At 33.5% G+C, this 20,848-nt stretch overlaps 3 protein-coding genes across 3 annotated transcripts; 1 reads left to right on the top strand and 2 right to left on the bottom strand.

Moving 5' to 3' along the window:
* The first annotated feature begins 7,609 nt into the window (after nt 1-7,609).
* Nucleotides 7,610-8,855, top strand: LOC144559983 (gibberellin 3-beta-dioxygenase 1-like). Its single transcript, XM_078309148.1, has 2 exons — nt 7,610-8,079; nt 8,249-8,855. The coding sequence occupies exons 1-2, from the start codon at nt 7,610-7,612 to the stop codon at nt 8,853-8,855; spliced, it is 1,077 nt and encodes a 358-aa protein (XP_078165274.1).
* Nucleotides 8,856-10,002: 1,147 nt separating this feature from the next.
* On the bottom strand, nt 10,003-12,480 carry LOC144559982 (ABC transporter C family member 3-like). The gene is made up of 6 exons (XM_078309147.1): nt 12,339-12,480; nt 11,823-12,082; nt 11,129-11,434; nt 10,839-10,902; nt 10,316-10,555; nt 10,003-10,116 (listed from the first exon to the last, which is right to left on the bottom strand). Exons 1-6 carry the CDS (start codon nt 12,478-12,480, stop codon nt 10,019-10,021), a joined length of 1,110 nt encoding a protein of 369 aa, XP_078165273.1. The 3' UTR covers nt 10,003-10,018.
* Nucleotides 12,041-14,921, bottom strand: NAP5 (non-intrinsic ABC protein 5). Its single transcript, XM_078309050.1, is given in 8 exon segments — nt 12,041-12,082; nt 12,339-12,636; nt 13,060-13,224; nt 13,457-14,074; nt 14,154-14,240; nt 14,340-14,530; nt 14,533-14,689; nt 14,692-14,921. Coding segments are annotated over 7 exon segments (1,281 nt in total). The 5' UTR covers nt 14,725-14,921; the 3' UTR covers nt 12,041-12,082; nt 12,339-12,606.
* Between the last annotated feature and the right edge of the window lie 5,927 nt (nt 14,922-20,848).

Raw genomic sequence — 20,848 nt, 5'->3', positions numbered from 1 at the left:
AAATATATATAGATAGGTCTATGCTCTTTAATTTAGGAAGCGTCTAATTGTCCACAGCCTTTTGTCCACCATTTGTCCACAGCTTTGACTTACGCGAATACTGTAAAATTACTTATATATGTTGTATAATTATACAATATATCACATAAAATATATCACTTAATAACAAAAAATTCAGCAACTATTTGAAGTGGTCCCATGATAGTTAGAAAAAGATTGCAACTTGCACAAAAGGACAAAATAAATGTACTTTCAAATTGTACTTTTGGAAATTACAGTTATAGAAAGTTATTGGCAGTTAGAGTTAGTTATTAGCGGTTATTATCAGTTAACGCACTGGGTTGAATCTTGCATACTGTAAAATTAAAATTTGTATACTGTAAAATTGTATATTGTATACTGCAAAATTGAATCTTGTATACTGTAAAATTGAATTTTGTACACAGTAAAATTTTCATTTGAAACTTGTATACTGCAAAATTGAATCTTATATACAGTAAAATATTCAATTGTATCTTGTATACTGTAAAATTGAATCTAACCAGTAAAATTTATCATTGAATCTTGTATACTGTAAAATTTAATTAGTACAATTGTAAAATTGCATATTGTATAAAGTAGAATTTTCAATTAAATCTTGTATATCGCAAAAATGATAAAATAAAATGTAAACAAAATACTGCAACAATTCATCTTAAACAACAACCTGCAAAAGAATCCTGAATACTGTAAACTTTCTACTTCTAAGCCATAAGATAATACCATGTATGCTGTAAAACGTCTAAAATTATACATCCATTCATCATCTGTTCAACAATCACCACACACGAGAACGGTTCGAAACAAACAATAATATCCACCTCAAAATCATCCAATACAAACCCCAACCCCAATATTCACCACAAAAATACAAAACTATATCATTCAACATTCAGACTAAAAACTTTCGGTGTGCATTGTTGGGATGAGTAAGAAGCCTCATCACAAGAACCACACGCTCTTTTGATATATCATCCTGCATAACAATAAAATAAAATAAACAATTAAACAAAAAGAAATTGCATTTGTCATCAAATAAGAATTAGAAAATAATATTACAAGTTATTTACCTGGGTAAAAATCATATGACTGTTTCTGATAATGTTGTACACAAAACGCAACACGAAGATAGCACAATCCTTTGAATTTTCTCCCTGTTTTGGGCACTCCTTAGAATCCACACAAACATCTACCCAGTCAGGTTTGGCTGAAAGATAAATTAATATCAGCAATACTGTAAAAAGTTCAATTATTAAAACTGCAGTTAATTCCCACAAATAAAGGAAAACTAGTACAGCAATACTGTAAAATTTAAGAAGAAGAAAGTATAATAAAATAAAAAACACTCACAAGTTCTCCATGCAAGAAAAGTCTTGAGCCAACTGATCGTATGCCAATGAAATTCCATATAAGCCCCATCTTCACCAGCAGCCTCGTTTTTTCCATCCGCCTCCTCTTCTACCTGAATGTTTCCAGCAGCCTTGTCATCTTCCTCATACTGCTCTTGACTTACAATAATTTGCTACTCTTCACCTTGCTCCTCTTCCTCTTCCTCATCCTCATCCTGTGTAAGTCCGATCCCAAGGCTAAAAGAAGGATGCAATGCATCATTATCTTTCTTTGATCGCTTCTCTCTTATTCTGCCTTCTTTTGTAATTGCACTATCTTCAAGGACCAACTTCCTTTTACTTGCTGAATACATAAACAACTCATATCAGAAAGTCAATACTATATACTAAGTAGTTTAATACTGTAAATTAAGTAACTTAATACTGCACAAATACAGATGAACTTTCATATATATATCTATCCCATGAAAATGACAGTAAAAAAAACTGAAAAATAACTAAAAAAATCATGTAACACTTACAATAATCCACAGCAACAAATTTTTTTTACAGAATAGCATAATAGCAACAAAAAAACTATGAACAAATAACTTTTACATTAGAAACCTCTTGTGTTCATTATTCGGATGAGTAAAAAGCGTCTCTATCTTCTCTTTTCTCCAGATTTTCACAAGATGAATAATGTAAAATTACAAGATGAATACTGTAAAATTACAAGATAAATACTGTCAAATTAACAAATCATCTCTTTCTTTCAGATTTTCACAAGATGAATGCTGTAAAATGACAAGATGAATACTGTAAAATTAACAAGGTAATACTGTAAAATTAACAGATTAATACTCCATATCGTCTCTCTATCATCTATTTCCTCTAAATTTCCACAAGATGAATACTGTAAAATGACAAGATGAATACTGTAAAATTAACGGGGCAATATAGTAAAATTAATAGATCAATACTCCATATCGCCTCTCTATCATCTCTTTCATCCAGATTTCATTTGAAATGCTAGATCTGTTACTGCATACAACAAAAACAACAAATTCAATAGAAAACTTACTAGATTTGAATTTTGCCGTGCTCTTCAACAAAAACAACTTCTATTAGATCGCGCTCCACGATTGAAGGTTCCATTGCGATCATGTATAAAAAATGAGATCGAGTCAGTAATCTCAATTAAAATCGACACTGCAAAGGAAAAAATGAATCAGAGAAGGTAAATCCAGTAAAATTTCTAATTCAAAACTGTAACTTATGTAAAATAATCTAATAACAATTTTCAAACATAAAGAAAAAATATCATTTCACTTGCACCAATCCTGTAAAATTCATCATTCAATGCTGTAACTTAAATAACAAATCTTATAAAAAATGTCATTCAAATTTTCAAACATCCAGAAACTTTCAATATGCACCAATACTATAAAATTCATCATTCAATGCTGTAACTTAAATAACAAATCCTACAAAAAATGTACTTCACATTTTTAAAAATATCAAAATCGCAAATCTAAACTGGAAAAGGGGAAGGAGAGATCGGAAAGGAAAAAATGAATCTGAGAAGGTAAATCGACATTGTAAAAAAAGAAAATCAACATATATAGAAGAGACGACATGGTTCATATTTCATACAAAATAACTTCAAACAAGTCAAAGTGTCAAGTAAGATCAAATTTCAACATTTATTTTTACAAAAACCAGTTACTTAAAGTACGACAATGTGAATCTATTGAACAAAGATTTAATCAAGTTGATTTTACCTTTGACATTGTGCCAAGGGAAGCACGAGTCTCCATAGAAGGGGGTTGGATCTGGCACTTGCCCAGATCTAGTGGCACATATTCAAGGGGTCGGATCTGGCACTCAAGTAAAAGAGATACACAAGGGAATCATGCTCGATTATGTCCTACGGTGATAGATTACAGATCGTCTCTCTCCACTAGGTCGCGGCCGTCGCTGCCGTTGCTGCCGTTGCCGCTGTCGCGACCGTCGATGCCGTTGCGGCCGTCGCTGCCGGAGCAGAAGAGAAGAGAGAGAGAGAGCCTCGCCAGGATTTTCACAAGAGAGAGAGAGAAAAGCTGCTAGAGTGAGAGACAGAGCCTCGCCAGGATTTTCAAGAGAGAAAAAAAATAGAAAGGCGGAGGATTGAGAAAGAGGGATCTGATTTATAAAAGGAAAGTAAAGTCGTTAAAATCAGTTAGAGTGGATAAGGTGGTGGACAATTTGTGGACAAACATCAGTGGACAAAGAACATTTCTCTTAATTTATATTCTAAGCAACAAATCTGGCGGGACCTGACAGCTCGGACGGGATCATTCAAACCATTTATTTATATATATGTCAACCCAGGAACAAAGGAGTCTCAATAATAATATATATATATATGTATGTTCTTCTCTTTTTGTAGCATACATAATTAATTTATATGTTATTTTGGAATTATCTCACATATCTATGTACATTTATTTTCTTCTAACTGTGCGCATCTCATTTTACATTTTTGTTTCCCTTTAGATTTTCTTCATTAGTTTTCTATATAAATTGCATCACCATTTGATTTTTGAAGTGCCTGTTTGGTGCATTCCACTTGTCTGAAAAGGCTTATTTTTGAGAAATATAGTCATTCAGGGAAGGTTAACCACTTGTATATAGTCATTCTGAAAAAAAATTATTTTCCTAATATTGTTTTCAAACACAATTTTCGGTCCTTAATTTTAATTTTATATTTACATCAACCGATTGGGTTTCATTTCTAGCTAACCACTTGTATATTGGTTAGCATCAAATATATGTTTGATAATATTAAAACGGCAAAATATCGGTTTAATCTCTCATGAATGCATATAAGGGTTTATAATTATATGACATTTGATTGACCATGCATATATACCCGAACATCAAGAAGATCATGTATTTTGTGTCATTGATAGTTCATAAGGCATCGTTATCTCATGTCTAATTAAGATATTCAACGTTTAATGCTATGTGTTAGTGGTTGTGATTTTCTACACGTGAATCTTGTTATTTCTAATTCTTTCCGCCCGGCTAAGTTTAATTATTTTCTGCTAATTTCAAAAACTTAATTTATATGCTATTTTTTTTGTTGTTGTTGTTTTGCTAATACAACTAACATCGTAATATAAAACAACATTCGCTTCCATCGCTTTTTATACTAATCCAAACAGTAAATTTTTAGTACACCGGTTTATGGTAATAGATTAGAATTAAAATCTACTCACAATTACAATTAAATATAAGTTAAATAAAGTTGGTTTGAGAACAATTATCTAGGGTTTAGGGTGAAATTAGCTCAGTTTTTTTTTTTTTCTGAAATCAAGTGACAAAATGAAAATCAAGTGTTAATGGATTCATTTTCTATGTATGTTTCTGATCTAATTGATACAACAATAGCCTGAAATGATGGCTAGTAAGTTGATGTGTGCTCCATAACAATAAACTCTGCACTTTGCATGCATGCATGCATCAATTAGAATATATTTACATTTTTGAAATTAGTGCTCCGCCCCACTTAAGAATCATCCTTTAACTAAATATATTGAATGAAATTATGAAAACTATTATGAAAAAAATAATAATATCAATTGAATATTTGTAGTAGATTGGAAACAAAAGTACTAGTAGCAAAATAAAATTATGAAATGCAGATAGAAGAAAGCATATTTGGGTTGGACCGCTTGGGCCTTTTAGGCTCCAGACAAAACTACTAACTCAACTTTGCATTTAATTATAGTGCATCATTTGCTATTTATCATCTTGTATATATTCACATAAACAATACAATTAAGTCACAGCTTTTGGGGACTAACAGCCGAGATGATGGTTCTCTGATTAGTGGATCATTTTTTCAAGAATTAGGGTTAAATATATCATGACAAAAATTAACATCACAGATTGTACTTATGTAGGGTCAACATATTAAATGAATTGTGACGAGTTAAAATTTGCATGTATATCAAGCCCATGAATTTCATGTGAAATGAGAAATAAAAAATTATGATGATTCAATAATAAAATTAGTATAATGTCTACGTTATGATATATTTTTCATACAAGTAGAACTAGGGTGTATACCTTATGATATATTTTTCACCAAGTTCTTTTGTACGCTTGACTCAAAAACTTATCGGATTTACTTCAATGATGCATCGATCTATATTGTTGAAATCAATTTACTTCACAAGAGATGCATTTACATGTCAAATTTATAAAATTTCGAACTAATTTAGTATAACGTCAAACAATAAGAATAAAATAAATAAGTTAATTTTAAAGCGTTCATTTTTCATCATTGTTTGACCATATAAAACAAAGGAAAAAAAAATACAGTTAATTTAAAAAAAAAATGCGAGCAATTCTAATGCTACACAAAAAAGACCCTAGATGAATCCTAAATTCCTACTTGTAGAACAAGGGTGAAACCAAAGGTGAACCAAGCTTGTTCTCCAATGAACTGAAAGGAAGCTGAATGGGCCGTTAGGCCCCATTCTTCAAATACCGTAGAGAGGGATACCTCTCAATTTTGCTATTGTATTTAGGTAACAAAATTGAGTGGTGCAGTGTCTCCATCTCTTTTGCCACTGGGGCTCTTTAAGGACCCTGTTTCACATAGAAAAATAAAGATAACAATGAATTACAAAGAAAAAATTGTGCCACCGTAAACAAAGATGAGAGCAATCATGCATGTGAGTCTGGGATTGTGTTAAATGGAAAGTTCTGAGGGTGGTGTATTTTGAGGTCGGCTGATGCTTGAGATGACATTAATTTAATTTATAGATATCTTAATTTCTCTTACCGTTTAATTCTGCGATGTGTGAGTGGGAAAAATTATCGTGTCGAATCGAAAATAATATGAACTGTTGCACCATGCATATATATTTAATTATAAGTTATAACCCAACACATCACATGATCGATCTGTTGGTTGAACCAATTCACTCGCTCGCATCTATTCAGAATTTCAGATGCAACTATATATATATTCAAAGATATATATATAATGTAAAATTTGGACACATATTTTATTTAGCCCAATATGGTAAATCCATATTTAATGTCAGAATATATTCAAATACTAATTCAGCCCAAATAATTTGACTTAGCTATAAGACATTTTCAACACGAAATGCTGAAATTAATGGGCCTCCACGAGATGCGAATTGGAGGGGAGGGATTCTAGAAATCAAGTATATTGCGGAGACGGTATTGCCTATGAGCTATATATTTCAAATAAAATAAAATAAAAAGAAAAGAAATAGGATCACTGAATCTCCTAGTTTTGATTCACTGTATCAAGATATATATTGGAATTTAGTTACTAACAAGATATATATATATATATATATATATATATATTGATTGACTGCCCGTCTGCCCCGTACTTAATTTTGTGCCCTAGCTACATCATGTCATATTTAATTAATTGGTGATGTTCAAATTAATCCCAGCTGCATGCAGGCACTGTATATATTTTATTTTATTTTATTTTTCATAACTGAATGAATGCATGTATCGGATAATTACAAAGATACAGTACTAATTAATTTGTGGGAAATTAGGTGTCATCTGAATTTTCCCCTCAAAATTAATACCTCATGCATGCCCCTCAACCTCAATATATATATATATATATATATATATAGAGAGAGAGAGATGGGCTATGGTGCATTGCAATGCATAGGCCATGGTGTGCATTGGACCATAAATCACCGATTCAAAGTCCAAATGACCGATCCAAACCATTCATCTTGTTCTCCATATTAATATCTGCTTGGAGACCAAATTTTATATTTTTTGAAATTTTTTTACTATTTATTAAGCCACTTTGAAAATCGTTGATCCAACGGTGGCTTCTGATTTTACTGTTCCAAACAGTCACCGTTGGATCAGCGATTTTCAAAGTGGCTTAATAAATAGTAAAAAAAAATTCCAAAAAATATAAAATTTGGTCTCCAAGCCCATATTAATATGGAGAACAAGATGAACGGTTTGGATCGGTCATTTGGACTTTGAATCGGTGATTTATGGTCCAATGCACATCATGGTCTATGCATTGCAATGCACCATAGCTCATCTCTCTCTCTCTATATATATATATATATATATATTCCCAAAAGCAAAAGCAAAAGCAACGTAGCCAAAACTCAAGTTCCAAATTAAATCAAAGATATCTATCTTTCTATCTATCTATCTATCTATCAATGTCATCTCAAGCATCACCAGTCGACCTCAAAATACACCACCCTCACAACTTTCGATTTAACTCAATCCCAGACTCACATGATTGGTCTCATGATCTCTATCATCATCCATCTGTACAAGTACAATCCATTGGTCTCGATTCAGTCCCAGTCATCGATTTAAATGATCCAAACTTAATTGACAAAATAGGTAAAGCATGTCAACAATGGGGAGTTTTCCTCATAAGAAATCATGGCATTGAACCGGAACTTTTGAACCGGTTTGGCTCACAAATCCATCGGTTATTCGCACTGCCAGTCGAAGTCAAGCTCAAGGTGGCCAAGACTCAAGGAACAGATTCAGGCTATGGTGGTGTACCTATCTCTCAACTTTTTCCCAAGTTCATGTGGTATGAAGGATTTGCCATCACAAATGCCTCTCCTGTTCACCAGGCACAGATACTTTGGCCAGATGATTATTCTTCCTTTTGGTAATCTTTAATTTAATTTCATTTCTACTTCTTGATCATAAATTAAAATTAAGAAATTCTATAATTAATGTCTCATAAACATATATAATATTTTAATTTACTGCATGTGTCATTTTTTATGAATAATTAATATATACATCGATCACATACTGTACGTGTCTGTCTGTAGCGAGGTGATTGAGGAATACAAGAAGGCCATAATTCCACTAGGCTATAGATTGATGCATTTGATGCTTCTTTCATTGGGATTGACTGAAGAAGAAATAGACAATAGCCTAATAGGTGATTCCAGCCAAATAAAGGATGCAATTCATCTCAACTCCTATCCTGCTTGTCCTGATCCTGATCGGGTTGTCGGTCTGGCACCCCACACTGACACCGGCTTTGTTACCATTTTATACCATAATGGAGTAAGCGGGCTTCAGGTCTTGAGGCGCAAAGATGATATTGGCCCAGCAAGATGGGTTACTGTACCGCTGGTACCTGACACATTTGTAGTCAATATTTGTGATCTCATGCATGTTCTGTCTAATGGAATGTTTCACAATGTTGTGCATCGGTCCACGGTGAACAAGACGCATCAACGACTGTCGGCTGCGTACTTCTTTGGGCCTCAAGTTGATGTGAAGGTGGGGCCTCTTAGTGAGTTAACGGGACCAGAGCAGGGCCCACCTGTGTATAGGCCAATGACGTGGCTGGAGTTGCAGAAGTTGAAGAGTATGCTTCATGATAAGGCGCTTCAATCAATGAAAATTGAAAATAGAGGAGGGCAGTGAGAGCGAGGAAACTAGTTACTAATTAAGCTATGAATCGATCCTATATGAGCATATAATTAATTAATGATTCTGATATTATAATAATAATAATAAGTAATTAGAAAATGATCGATGTAATTTATTTTTGTGGCATTTGAATCAATTAATGTACCTCTGAGAGCGTGTGCGTACGTGCTACGTACGTACTTTCAAAATAGAAAAGAGATTATTTTTAGCCTGCCTCATTATTATATAAACATCAAAATGACGTATGAATTAAGGAAAACATGCATATATTATTTTGGGTTTTGGGCACACTTAATCCATTTCCTACCAAAAATGGAGGGGAGATATGCAATTAATAAAGAAACTTGCGGTGATATATAGCAGTTTGGATTAGCGGAGATATATAGCAGTTTGGATTAGCGGTGATTAATCCGGACAGAAATGTTTGTTACCGTTCGTGGCACGGGATAAATGGTCCCGTTTTATGGGATTTTGAAGTGCGACATGACAGTAATACTTTGGTAGTGTACAACAGAGACGGGACATATAATATAAATTTGTTCGATGAAATTGGCTATATCAAATATGTGCTATATATATATGTACTATGCTGAGCAGGAGGAGGAGGAGGAGGAGGAGGAGGAGCCAATCTCAATTCATCATATATATTTATCAGATTGAATTGGCCATACAGTACTGATACATAGTCACATCGTAGTTGATATGATATGATATGATATGGATGACAAAAAACTCAACAAAACCATGCACCAGCTGTTTTCTTAGAGGAAGCTACACCTACACGCAGGTACTGTTACAGCACAAAGAAAAAACAGGGGAATTAATTATATAAAGAAATGCAGGCAGGATTTTGTTTTCTCAGTGTGCATGGAACGAAAGATTATGGATGATTTTCACAGAGAACAACAAAGAAACAATACAACTCCCAACTAGAAGAGAAGAGCCCATCCGATCGACAAGGCAGCATTTTGTTTTCCTTGCACATTTTGTGGCATTATAATCCTGAAATCACCTGCCACGCATATTTTGCATTATAACTGCTAAACTATACGTTTTTTTAATACCTTGTCATTCCAACTTTTTATTACAGTCAAACAGCATGTACAATAACACAGTAGAATTACATCAAGTATTAATTGGTTAATAACATACATCTACTATGCTGATCTCTTCGTATATTCCAACACAAGCTGTGAAAACAAGGACGACTCATCTTCCAACAGTAGAGTTGGTGTATCATGTTCAAGAACAACACCTGTTTATAGTAAAAAGAATAAAAATAAATTGTTTAAAATTCACACAAAGTATACAAAAAAGTTAATGCACAACATATTATTTTGAATAAGAACCTCTAGCTTGAAATATAACTTAATTAAAACCCTCATTCAAATAAACATTTTTTCCAAAGAAAATGGTCCAACAAGAAAACAAAATGTAATTGAGGGAACACTAACCATTATCAAGTAGGATCACCATATCACTATCGAGCACTGAGGTGATTCGATGTGCAATAGTTCTCACAGTCGAAGCTGAGAACTGCTGCCTCAAAGTCTTTTGAATCAAGTTGTCTGTTGCTGTATCGACAGAAGCCGTTGCTTCATCAAGAACCAAAATCTTGCTCTTTTTCAGAATCACACGCCCAAGGCAAACCAGCTGACGCTGGCCCACACTCCAGTTCTCTCCGCACTCTGCCACTGCAAATAAAGGGTTGCTAAGATCAGAGAACTAAGACATTCTGACTAATTCGGTTTTATGACCCTCATTAATTTGCATGAATTTTTATGAGAATTTGCTATGTTGAGTTTACAATTAAGGGATACTTTTTTCCAAGTCATTACGAAGGCCTCAAATATTGGATGCCTTTACAAGTTATTAGAGAATGTTTGGTGCTGGTTGCAAAAAGATTAATAATGAGATCAAATTACAAAGTTAATTAGTTTAACAAAAACAGAAACACTGATAAAATATGATGTAAACCTGGAGAGTCGAGCTTCAATTCCTTCTTCCGGACTTCATCTCCAAGCTGGCAACAATCCAAAGCCTACATCAAAGAGATGAAAGACTAAAGTCATCAATCATTAAATTATTGGGTGTCACTAAATTCCTATATATTCTTTTACAAAAAAATTAAAAAGATTTCATTTGAAAAATAGATACAAAAAAGATTACAAAGCTGGGAAGTGTATATTTATTTTTTTTTCTCTTGGGAAATTCTGAGAAGTATGCTTTCAAGAATTGAAAGCTATTGAAATTTTGAAATTATGTACCTCCCAAATCTGAGCGTCAGTATACTCCTCAAGAGGGTCAAGGTTGTTTCTAATTGTTCCTTCGAACATGGTGGGGTCTTGCGGTATGATGCTCAATCTGGACCGTAGATCATGCAATCCAATGGTACAAATGTCTACGTTATCTATCAGTATCTGACCTACAGCGGGATCCACTATTCGAAACAGAGCCTGGATCAAAGTTGACTTGCCACTTCCTGTTCTCCCAACAATACCTGTTTTCATGCCACCTGGAAAGGTGCATGTGAGACCCCGGAGTACAAAAGGAAGTTGTGGTGCGTATTGAACCTGTTCAAAAGACAATATGAGAAGGCTTCTTAGAATTTCCGGATCATTACATTAGACCATTTTTGGGTTACATTAAGGTTCAAGTCAAATCCTTTTTCTTGGCACATTCAGGTAAGGTAAATTTTGTTTAGTTCCCTTTGTTTATGTTCTGGAGTTATATGGGCCTAGGGGATTGACTGGTCCAGACTCCAGGCCCTTCACATTTCAAACTTTTCAGGTTAAATTACTGACTTTAAAGTCTCTACTACAGAAGTTACATGAGAGAAACCAACTTTTCATTAATATTTTTCTTTTATAGGTTTCTTAGCCCAAGGATGTATTAATGAGCCACAACACATGCATGCAAGTCTTACATAACATTTATTTTTTTAATTTTTTTATTAAGCACATCAAATGATGTCATGAGCATGGACAAGGAATGAAGTGTACCTTTAAGATTTTCAAGCATAATGTTTCCTTGTGCTGGCCAGGAATGATCTAATTCCAAATCTTTTGGAGTGGAAAGGGGAGGTTCGCTAGGAATATTCGTGTATTGCAATATTCTTTCAACAGATATTATATCATTTTCTAGATTGCACATATTCTGAACAGCCCAGGATAGTAGCATGTTCAAATTAAGCCCGTAAGTCACTGCAAGACCCGCGAGCCCTGTATTTAAGAAGAAAAATTATATGCAATGTAAATTTCAAATAATTAATATGCTGAAATTTTAAATTAGACCAACAAACCGTCTTTACTTTAAGTTTAATGAAAATGAAAGGAAGAATGTAAGGACTAACAGAAACTAAGAACATCATTTAATTATGTGAAAATGCAGAGGGGTCTGTTATTCATAAAAATTTCTAATCTCAAACCTGCAGCGATCCTAAATTGCAACTACACTTTATGTTTACAAATGGCCTACCTGGATCAATCACACCGGCTGGTATAGTCACTAAGAACACCAAAGAAAAGGCAAAGGTGACAGACGAGATCATGTCAAGCCGAAAACAGAGCCACTCCATGGCACCTGCATTGTAGAATTTTGGCCGCGAATAATCATCCATCAACTTTCCATTTCTCCCCTCGAAACTTGATTCCTTGCCAAAACTTCTAATTGTGGTAGAACCTGTCAGAGACTCAGCAAAATATTGTATTATTGGAGCCTTGGACACTCCTACTAGCCTGGACAATTATTCTCTTGCCGTCTCTATGTAATATCTCTGTTTAAATTAAGAAAAAATTAATTGTATGTGCAATGAATTGTAACAGCAACAATTAAATTAAAAATCCTTCTACTACCATAGATTTTCAGAACACTCCAACACTGTTCATCATATATATATATATATATATGCATGTTAGTTTTTATACTAAAAAATTTAATTTAATCTTGTGTTGTATCTTTACCTTTTTGTATTGAACAACGGTACTGCATTGTCTACCTAAATAACAAAACTCTTCAATTGAAATAACCACACCCTTCAATTTTCTTAAAAAGCATACTTACCAAGCATTTTTAAAAGCAATGGTTGCTTTTTAGAACAGCAGCTTTTGTCATGTACTGATAATGTGGTCACAAGAAGGAAATTTTATATTTTGAATAGTTAGAATCCTAAAAATTCTCACAGGAAAAATAAAGGTACCTGATACCAAAGGCACAAGGCAATCATAGGAATGAACACAACAAACACCTGCCATGTAACTTGTGACATGACGGCTATGATACCAACAAGTTGTATCAATGTAAATGCATAAGTACCGATCTGGTATGGTATGCTTGTATCAACCTCACTCTGATCTTTTGAAGCCTGCAAGAATTAATTAAAAGAAAATTTAAATTTATTCCACTCTAACGACATACTAATGAGATTTTATAGGATATTTAAATATGCAGACATAAGAATAAGAAAGACCATTGTCTATTGTATTCTGATTATATGCATGGTATGAATATTTTACTTCCATTAATTCAATTTTTGTTAACATTACTAACTAATTGTAAAAAAAAAAAAAAAAAAAAATTATTATTGCATGAGTTACCCGATTGAGGATCCAACCACTTGGAGTAGAATCGAAAAATGACATAGGCGCACGAAATATACTCAAGTGCATCTTGTCAAATAAAATGGTTGCAGTTTTATAGCCGGCCGTGACAAGAAGCAAAGCCCTTGCTAGTATAAAGAGAGAGCTGCCAAGTGCCAGTGCGACAAATACATATATAAGCATCATGCTACTGACAGGTGGGGCCATGTCCTCTGACACTGGGGCAGCCCAAGACATCCAGTAATTACTTGCTATTTGAAGGACTTGGAAGCATATTTGTGCAAGGAGAACTAATGGTACCAGTGCTCCTTTGTATGCCAATGTGATGTATTTCCAATAGACCCAAAACCCAACCGCTCCTTTCTCTCTTTCTTCATCTGTTACAAGCTGCCCCTTTGGTATGTTAGGGTTTGTTTCTTCTGACAGAGCATCATTCTGGGTCTTCTTTTCCTCAATTTTCTGATTGGAACTGGAGGCATCCAGTTTAGTGCGGGAAATGGAGTTAAGTGCTGACAAGGTGTCCTTGTGTGCAGAGACGAGTTCCATAAACTCCGTGCCAGATTCAAGTATTTCTTCGAATTTGCCTGCTTGTGCTATTTTTCCTTCTTTCATTACCTTGAAAGAAAAATTAAAATCGATCAGTCTGCATTGAAAAGTAAAGTGCCAAAGAAAGAAAATAGAACAAAAAACTTACCAAGATGACATCAGCAGCCGGCAGGAATTCGGTTTGGTGAGTAACATAAATGACGGTCTTAGATGCTAGAAGCCCCAATAAACATTCCTGTAAAAATAATTTTATAGTTTGGTTGATTGTTGTGTCTGCTTTGAACTTCCTGCAAATCAAATCCAAAGTAGGTAAATATTCAACTGAAAAGATTACCTTAAAGAGGTGTGACCCAGTATGTACATCGACAGCACTAAAGGGATCATCGAAAAGGAAAATATCAGCATCCTGATACAGTGCCCGAGCTATCTGGATTCTCTGTTTCTGGGCTCCGCTTAAATTAATCCCTCTCTCTCCAATCATTGTCTGATCTCCATGTGGAAAAATCTCCAAATCCTTCTTCAAGCCATCTCCTTGCCAAACAAAATATTATCCTGAATCTTTCCACTCTGTATCCATGGTGACTGGCTTACGTATGCAGTTGAACCACACAACTTGACCTCCCCACATATTTTTGGTATTTCACCGAGTATGCATGAGCATGACAGCAAACTCGACTTACCAGTCCAGACCCCACTGTACCACACACTGCAACCATCATACCTTGTAACGCCCTAAAATTCAAATCTTTTAATGTTGGTTCCTCACTCCCCGTATCCCATCAAAATGTACCACTCTCAACTTCAATTGCCACGTCACAACTCCCTTTGGGAACTTTTTGTACCACATTATCTGGCAAATCCTCTAAACACAAGAAATAACTTATACGGTTTAGGGAAACTTTCATTTCAATTATCATGGAAATGGTATCAGGAAGTATAGAAAGTATTTATGACACTCCTACTACTACTAGCCTGGACAATTATTCTCTTGCCGTCTCTATGTAATATCTCTGTTTAAATTAAGAACAAATTAATTGTATGTGCAATGAATTGTAACAGCAACAATTAAATTAAAAATCCTTCTACTACCATAGATTTTCAGAACACTCCAACACTGTTCATCATATGCATGTTAGTTTTAACTTTTTATATTACAAAATTGAAATTAATCCAGTGTTGTATCTTTTCTTTACCCTGTTTGTATTGAACAGCGGTACTGCATATATTGTCTACCTAAATAACAATTAAAACCCATCAATTGAAGAAAAATAAAGGTACCTGGTAGTGGTAGCAAAGGCACAAGGCAATCATATATTATAGGAACAAATTACACAACTAAAAATACTACCTTAAAGAGGTGCAACCATGCCAGTATATATGTGCATTGATAGCATGCACTAAAGGGATGGATGCATGACCAGCTGGTTTAATTAGCATGGGTTCAATTCTTCACGTTCTTCCATGCATAGTACTGGATCGGACTACCTACTACATGGGTACTCCGTCCAGTCAAAATTCTCCTTTTGCCCTATTTGATCCAGGAATGAAAAGTGAGCAATATATATACTCACTATTTAACTAGAAGTGAAAAATTAATTTAATTACTTCAGTACATATAAATCACCAGATTCAAAGTTCAAATGACCGATCCAAACCGTTCATCTTGTTCTCCACATTAATATGTGTTTGGAGACCAAATTTTACTTTTTTTTTAGATTTATTGAAAATCCTTGTTTTTTATGGTTCAGATTTGTCTGAAAACAACGATTTTCAATAAATCTAAAAAAAATAGTAAAAAAATTTCAAAAAATGTAAAATTTGGTCTCCAAACACATATTAATATGGAGAACAAGATGAACGGTTTGGATCGGTCATTTGAACTTTGAATCCGGTGATTTATAGTCCAATGTACAAAAGAGGCTATACATTACAATTCACCATAGCCCATATATATATATATATATATATATATATATATATATATAGAGGAGGGTTAAAATGCACCCTCCTTTTGTGCTCCTAACGTGCACCCTCCCTTCATATCTTTGTTTTCACAGTTAAAATAGTCGATTCGAACCTTCCAACGTGTTCTTCATATTAAAATATACTTGGAGACCAAATTTACATTTTTTGAAAAATTTTTACTATTTTTTCAGAATTTTTTATTAAACTAAACAATAATAAAAAAATCAGCAAAGTGATGATTTTCAAAAATTCTGAAAAAATAGTAAAAAATTTCCAAAAAATGTAAAATTTGGTCTCTAAGCACATTTTAATATGAAAAACACGTTGGAAGGTTCGAATCGACTATTTGAACTTTGAAAATGAAGATATGAGGAGAGGATGCACGTTAGGAGCACAAAAGGAAGGGTGCATTTTAACCCTCCTCATATATATATATATATGAGGAGGGATCAAGTTACAACAATTTTTGAGTTACAACTAGTGTCTTAACAATACCCGCCTGGGGCAGCCCGTGCCCGGTCCGCCCGTGTCCGCTACCTAGGGTACCCGTGCCCGAGCCCGGGTATAGACAGGTAAAACGGGTACACGGGTAAGGGTATTAAACGGGCCGGACTTAGTTTTTCGGTAAAATACCCGGGCATACCTGATCCGACTAATACCCGTGCCCGCTCGTTGTACCCGCCGCCCGTTACACCTGTACTCGCCCGGTTTACCCTTACCCGTGCCTGAACCCGTTTACCTGTGTACCCTATACCCGTTTACCCATTTTTTTTAAAAAATTCAAATTTTTTCAAATCTCGTCGGTTCAAATCCACCCGGGCCCAGACTGGTCAAATCAAACCCGGACCGACCGGACCCAACCCGTCCCATCCGGTTTTTTTTTTAATTAAATTTCAAATTTTATTTCCCCTCCAATATTTTCTTTAAATACACCATCTTCCTCTCAAAAAATCCACACTCTCATTCTCTCAATCTAAATTCTCAAATTTTATTATTCTCAATTTTTAAATTTATTGTTTAAAAAAATATAGTTGTAAATTTAATTCATTTTACAAATCTGCAAATGGAATTACGAAGGTATCGAAATTACGAAGTTCGGCACCTCCCGCAAGATTTTTCTGCGAGATTTAAATGTTACATTTATTTCATGTTAGATTAATTTATTTTTGTAGAGTGAATTTAGTTTATGCTAGATTTATTGAATGTTAAGTAATTAGAATTGTTAGATTTATTTTATGTTAGATTTGTTAGATTTATTGAATATGTTAGATTTATTTAGTTTATGTTGGATTTGTTAGATATGAAGTAATTATATTTGTTTTGAATAGGTTAGATTTATTTTTCAAAATGTTGGATTTATTTTTAATAGGTTAAAAAAATTGGTTAGATATATTTTTTTTGAATATGTGAAGTAATTAGATTTGTTTTGAATAGGTTGGATTTTATTTTTGAAATTGAGATTTATTTTTAATAGGTTAAAATAATAGGTTAGATTTATTTTTTTGAATATGTGAAGTAATTATATTTGTTTTGAATAGGTTAGATTTATTTTCAAAATGTTGGATTTATTTTAATAGGTTAAAAAAATTGGTTAGACTTATTTTTTTGAATATGTGAAGTAATTAGAATTGTTTTGAATAGGTTGGATTTTATTTTTGAAATTTTTTATTTTTAGTAGGTTAAAAAAAATTGGTTAGATTTATTTTTTTGAATATGTGAAGTAATTAGATTTATTTTGAATAGGTTAGATTTTATTTTTGAAATAAGGATTTATTTTTAATAGGTTAGATTTTTTTTTTTGAATATGTGAAGTAATTATATTTGTTTTGAATAGGTTAGATTTATTTTTCAAAATGTTGGATTTCTCCTTAATAGGTTAGATTTATTTTTGAAAATGTTAGATTTATTTTTGAAAATGTTAGATTTATTTTTGAAAATGTTAGATTTATTTTTAAATATGTTAGATTTACTTTTGAAAATGTTAGATTTATTTTTAAATAGGTTAGATTTATTTTTGAAAATGTTAGATTATATTATGTTTTTAATTCTGTTTTTTAAATTCTGTTTTTTAATTTCTGTTTTTTTATTTCTGTTTTTTAAATTCTATTTTTATTTCTGTTTTTGAAATTCCAATAGGGTAGAAATTATGTTTCAGGACACTACTACTTTGTTTTGGGAATCCGTATCACCTCAGGTATCCGAGGTGCAAGTGGTGAATCTGGACCGTTCATTCACTTGGCACGAATCTTAAAGCAGACCCCCTACAGCCTCAACAGCCACTGGATTGAGTTTGGCTTGAATAAAATTAATCTGGACCATCCATTTGTTTCAATTGGACCTCATGTATCTGGAGGAGACAAGGACTCTTATCAGCGCCTACGGGCTTTACTCTAAAAAAAAAAGATTGAAAAGAGAAGAAGGTCAAGTATGGTGTACCAGAAATAGAATGCCAGTTACCAATTCTAACAGACGCACCTAGAATGGTGACAATTTTGTGTTTTTGGGATGTACAATTACATGTCTGCACTGGATTACTTGATGAAATTTGTTTTTCTTGTTCAACCCAATTGCACCTGAATTGATTTGAAAATCAATGAAGGAAGAAAAAAAATATTTTTTTTTTATTTTCATTTAAATATATTTTTTCTTAATTCTATGTGAATTTCAAATAAAAATGTCTTTTTATATTCTATTCAATCTTTCTTTATATTTTATTCAATCTTATAATATGTCTCTATTGAAATGCACGGGCACGATACGAGTAAGTGATAAGCATAAATTATATATACATTCGATCTAATTTTTATCATAAAACAATACCAAATATCATGTATTTTGAATATAAAGTGAATAGAATACACCTATAATCAAGTTACTGCGGTTGTTTCTCTTTAAAATGCAGGAAAAAGATGAAAAATGAAAAAAAAGACTCCCAGTGCAGACACACTCACCACCAGTGCGGACGCACTCAGCATTTAGCCAAATTTCCTGCATCGCAACACCTCAAAAGAAAAAGTCCGAGCGTAATGCGTTCGCACTCATCTTCTAGTGCGGGCCATCCATCCGCACTCAAGACTTAGCCGATTTCAGGAACTTCGGAACAACATAGAAAATCATCCAGTGCGGACGCACTAAGGTTATTTGCGCAGAAATTACAGAAAGTTAAATAAGGAAAGTTGGATCCAGTGCGGGTGATCCATCCGCACTCACCATCAATACGGGCGCACTGAACCCACAGACAGCCAAAATTACATGTTTTCAACACAGTTTCTATTTTTAGCGCACCAAGGACGTGTTTTGACAGCCAAATGTGGACAAGGCAATCCTGGAAAACAATCCAAATATAGCATCCACTAACTCCACTTCCTAGCCTCTTAATTGGGCATAGCCCTTGGCTATAAAAGGGGGATTCATTCTCATTCAAGACACAACTCTCATCTCTCTCTCTCCCTTGGTGCATGTCTATTTCCATAAAATACAGCGATAAATCTGCAGCAATTTCTAGAGTTCCAGAGGCTTTTCTAGGAAGGAGAAGGAGAATATATTCTCAAGATTTCGGCAAGATTGAGATTTTTAATTTGATAAATAGTGTAATCATTTCTTTATTCTATTTCTTCTTATTTGCCAATCTTTGTAATAGATCTCTCCAAAAGAGAGTAGATCTCTCTCTAGGGGTCTAGGTCAATGCATGAACTTGTTTAATTCTATTTTATTTGGATATTTGTTTTTGTTATGATTATTTTATGGGATTTGATTGTTAATTTATGTGAATTATCATTTGTGTTAATTACATAATTAGTGTTTGAATTGTAGTTAACCCGTTTTGGATTCGAAAGAACCAAAATTGACTAGGATCAATAGGATAGTACCAAATTATGAATGCAAATACCCTAGGTTTAGATTAGGATCTAACAAATTTGTAATCTAAGCCGGAACTACAGAAATTAAGGTTAGGGACTTGGTGAAGGACCTAACCGTGAAGTCAAACCCTAATTAGGACATCTCAAATCGAATTAGATATTGGTATGATGGACTTAATTATGAAGTACCAATATTTGAGGAGATGAGAGAATAACAAGAGCCTATGGTCTAGGTAGCTAGAGTGAAGGACCTAACCGTGAAGTCCGAATTACTTAGGCACATTATTAATTCACAAAAGTGACCCTTAATGACATATTAGGTTAGAAACCTCATCAAATCATACGTGAACTTAAACAAATACCGAATAGATGAAATTATCAAGGGATTGTAAACCGAATATCCCTAGATCTCCTAAACTTGAAAGCAAATCAATCTTTCTTTTCTTTGTTTTATTTTCATCTATTGTTTAAATCTCCTTTCTTTTGAGTATTGAACTCAAACTTAGGACTATTAGAATAAACCCCTCAATTTACTTTATTTGCACTTTACTTTCTTTTATTTTATGAAATTTATTTGACAAAGTCTAAGCTAAGTATTTACTATACTTTCTGTGGTTCGACACCTAGATACTACAAGGGTAAGTTGTGCGCTTGCAACTAACATTTCTTTGAGTGTTGAGGTTAATAAATTTAAAGGCATAAAGAGTATAAAATAATCACAATTCCCTATTTCCAAAATACTCATCAATAGGCTTATAAATACTCCCAAGTTCATTGAGCTGGGGGACCACGAATTCAGCAATACACTTTACATAGAGAATAGAGTTACGTACCAATCGGATCTGTACTTAGTTTCATTCGGACACATAATAAATACACACCTAGTTCGCACAAACTAATATCTCTCGAGTTAGAATGTGCTTAGACACATTGCAACTTAATCTCTCCTAAGATAGAACGTATCAATTTATTTATTTATTTTGGTTGGTTGCAGAATTATTTTCTTTTTGTTCATAGT

Source organism: Carex rostrata, chromosome 9 (assembly GCF_964058835.1).
Source record: "Carex rostrata chromosome 9, lpCarRost1.2, whole genome shotgun sequence".
Classification (NCBI taxonomy): domain Eukaryota; kingdom Viridiplantae; phylum Streptophyta; class Magnoliopsida; order Poales; family Cyperaceae; genus Carex; species Carex rostrata.
The sequence above is the reverse complement of the archived record's forward strand: the minus strand, read 5'-3'. Positions and strand labels throughout refer to the sequence as shown.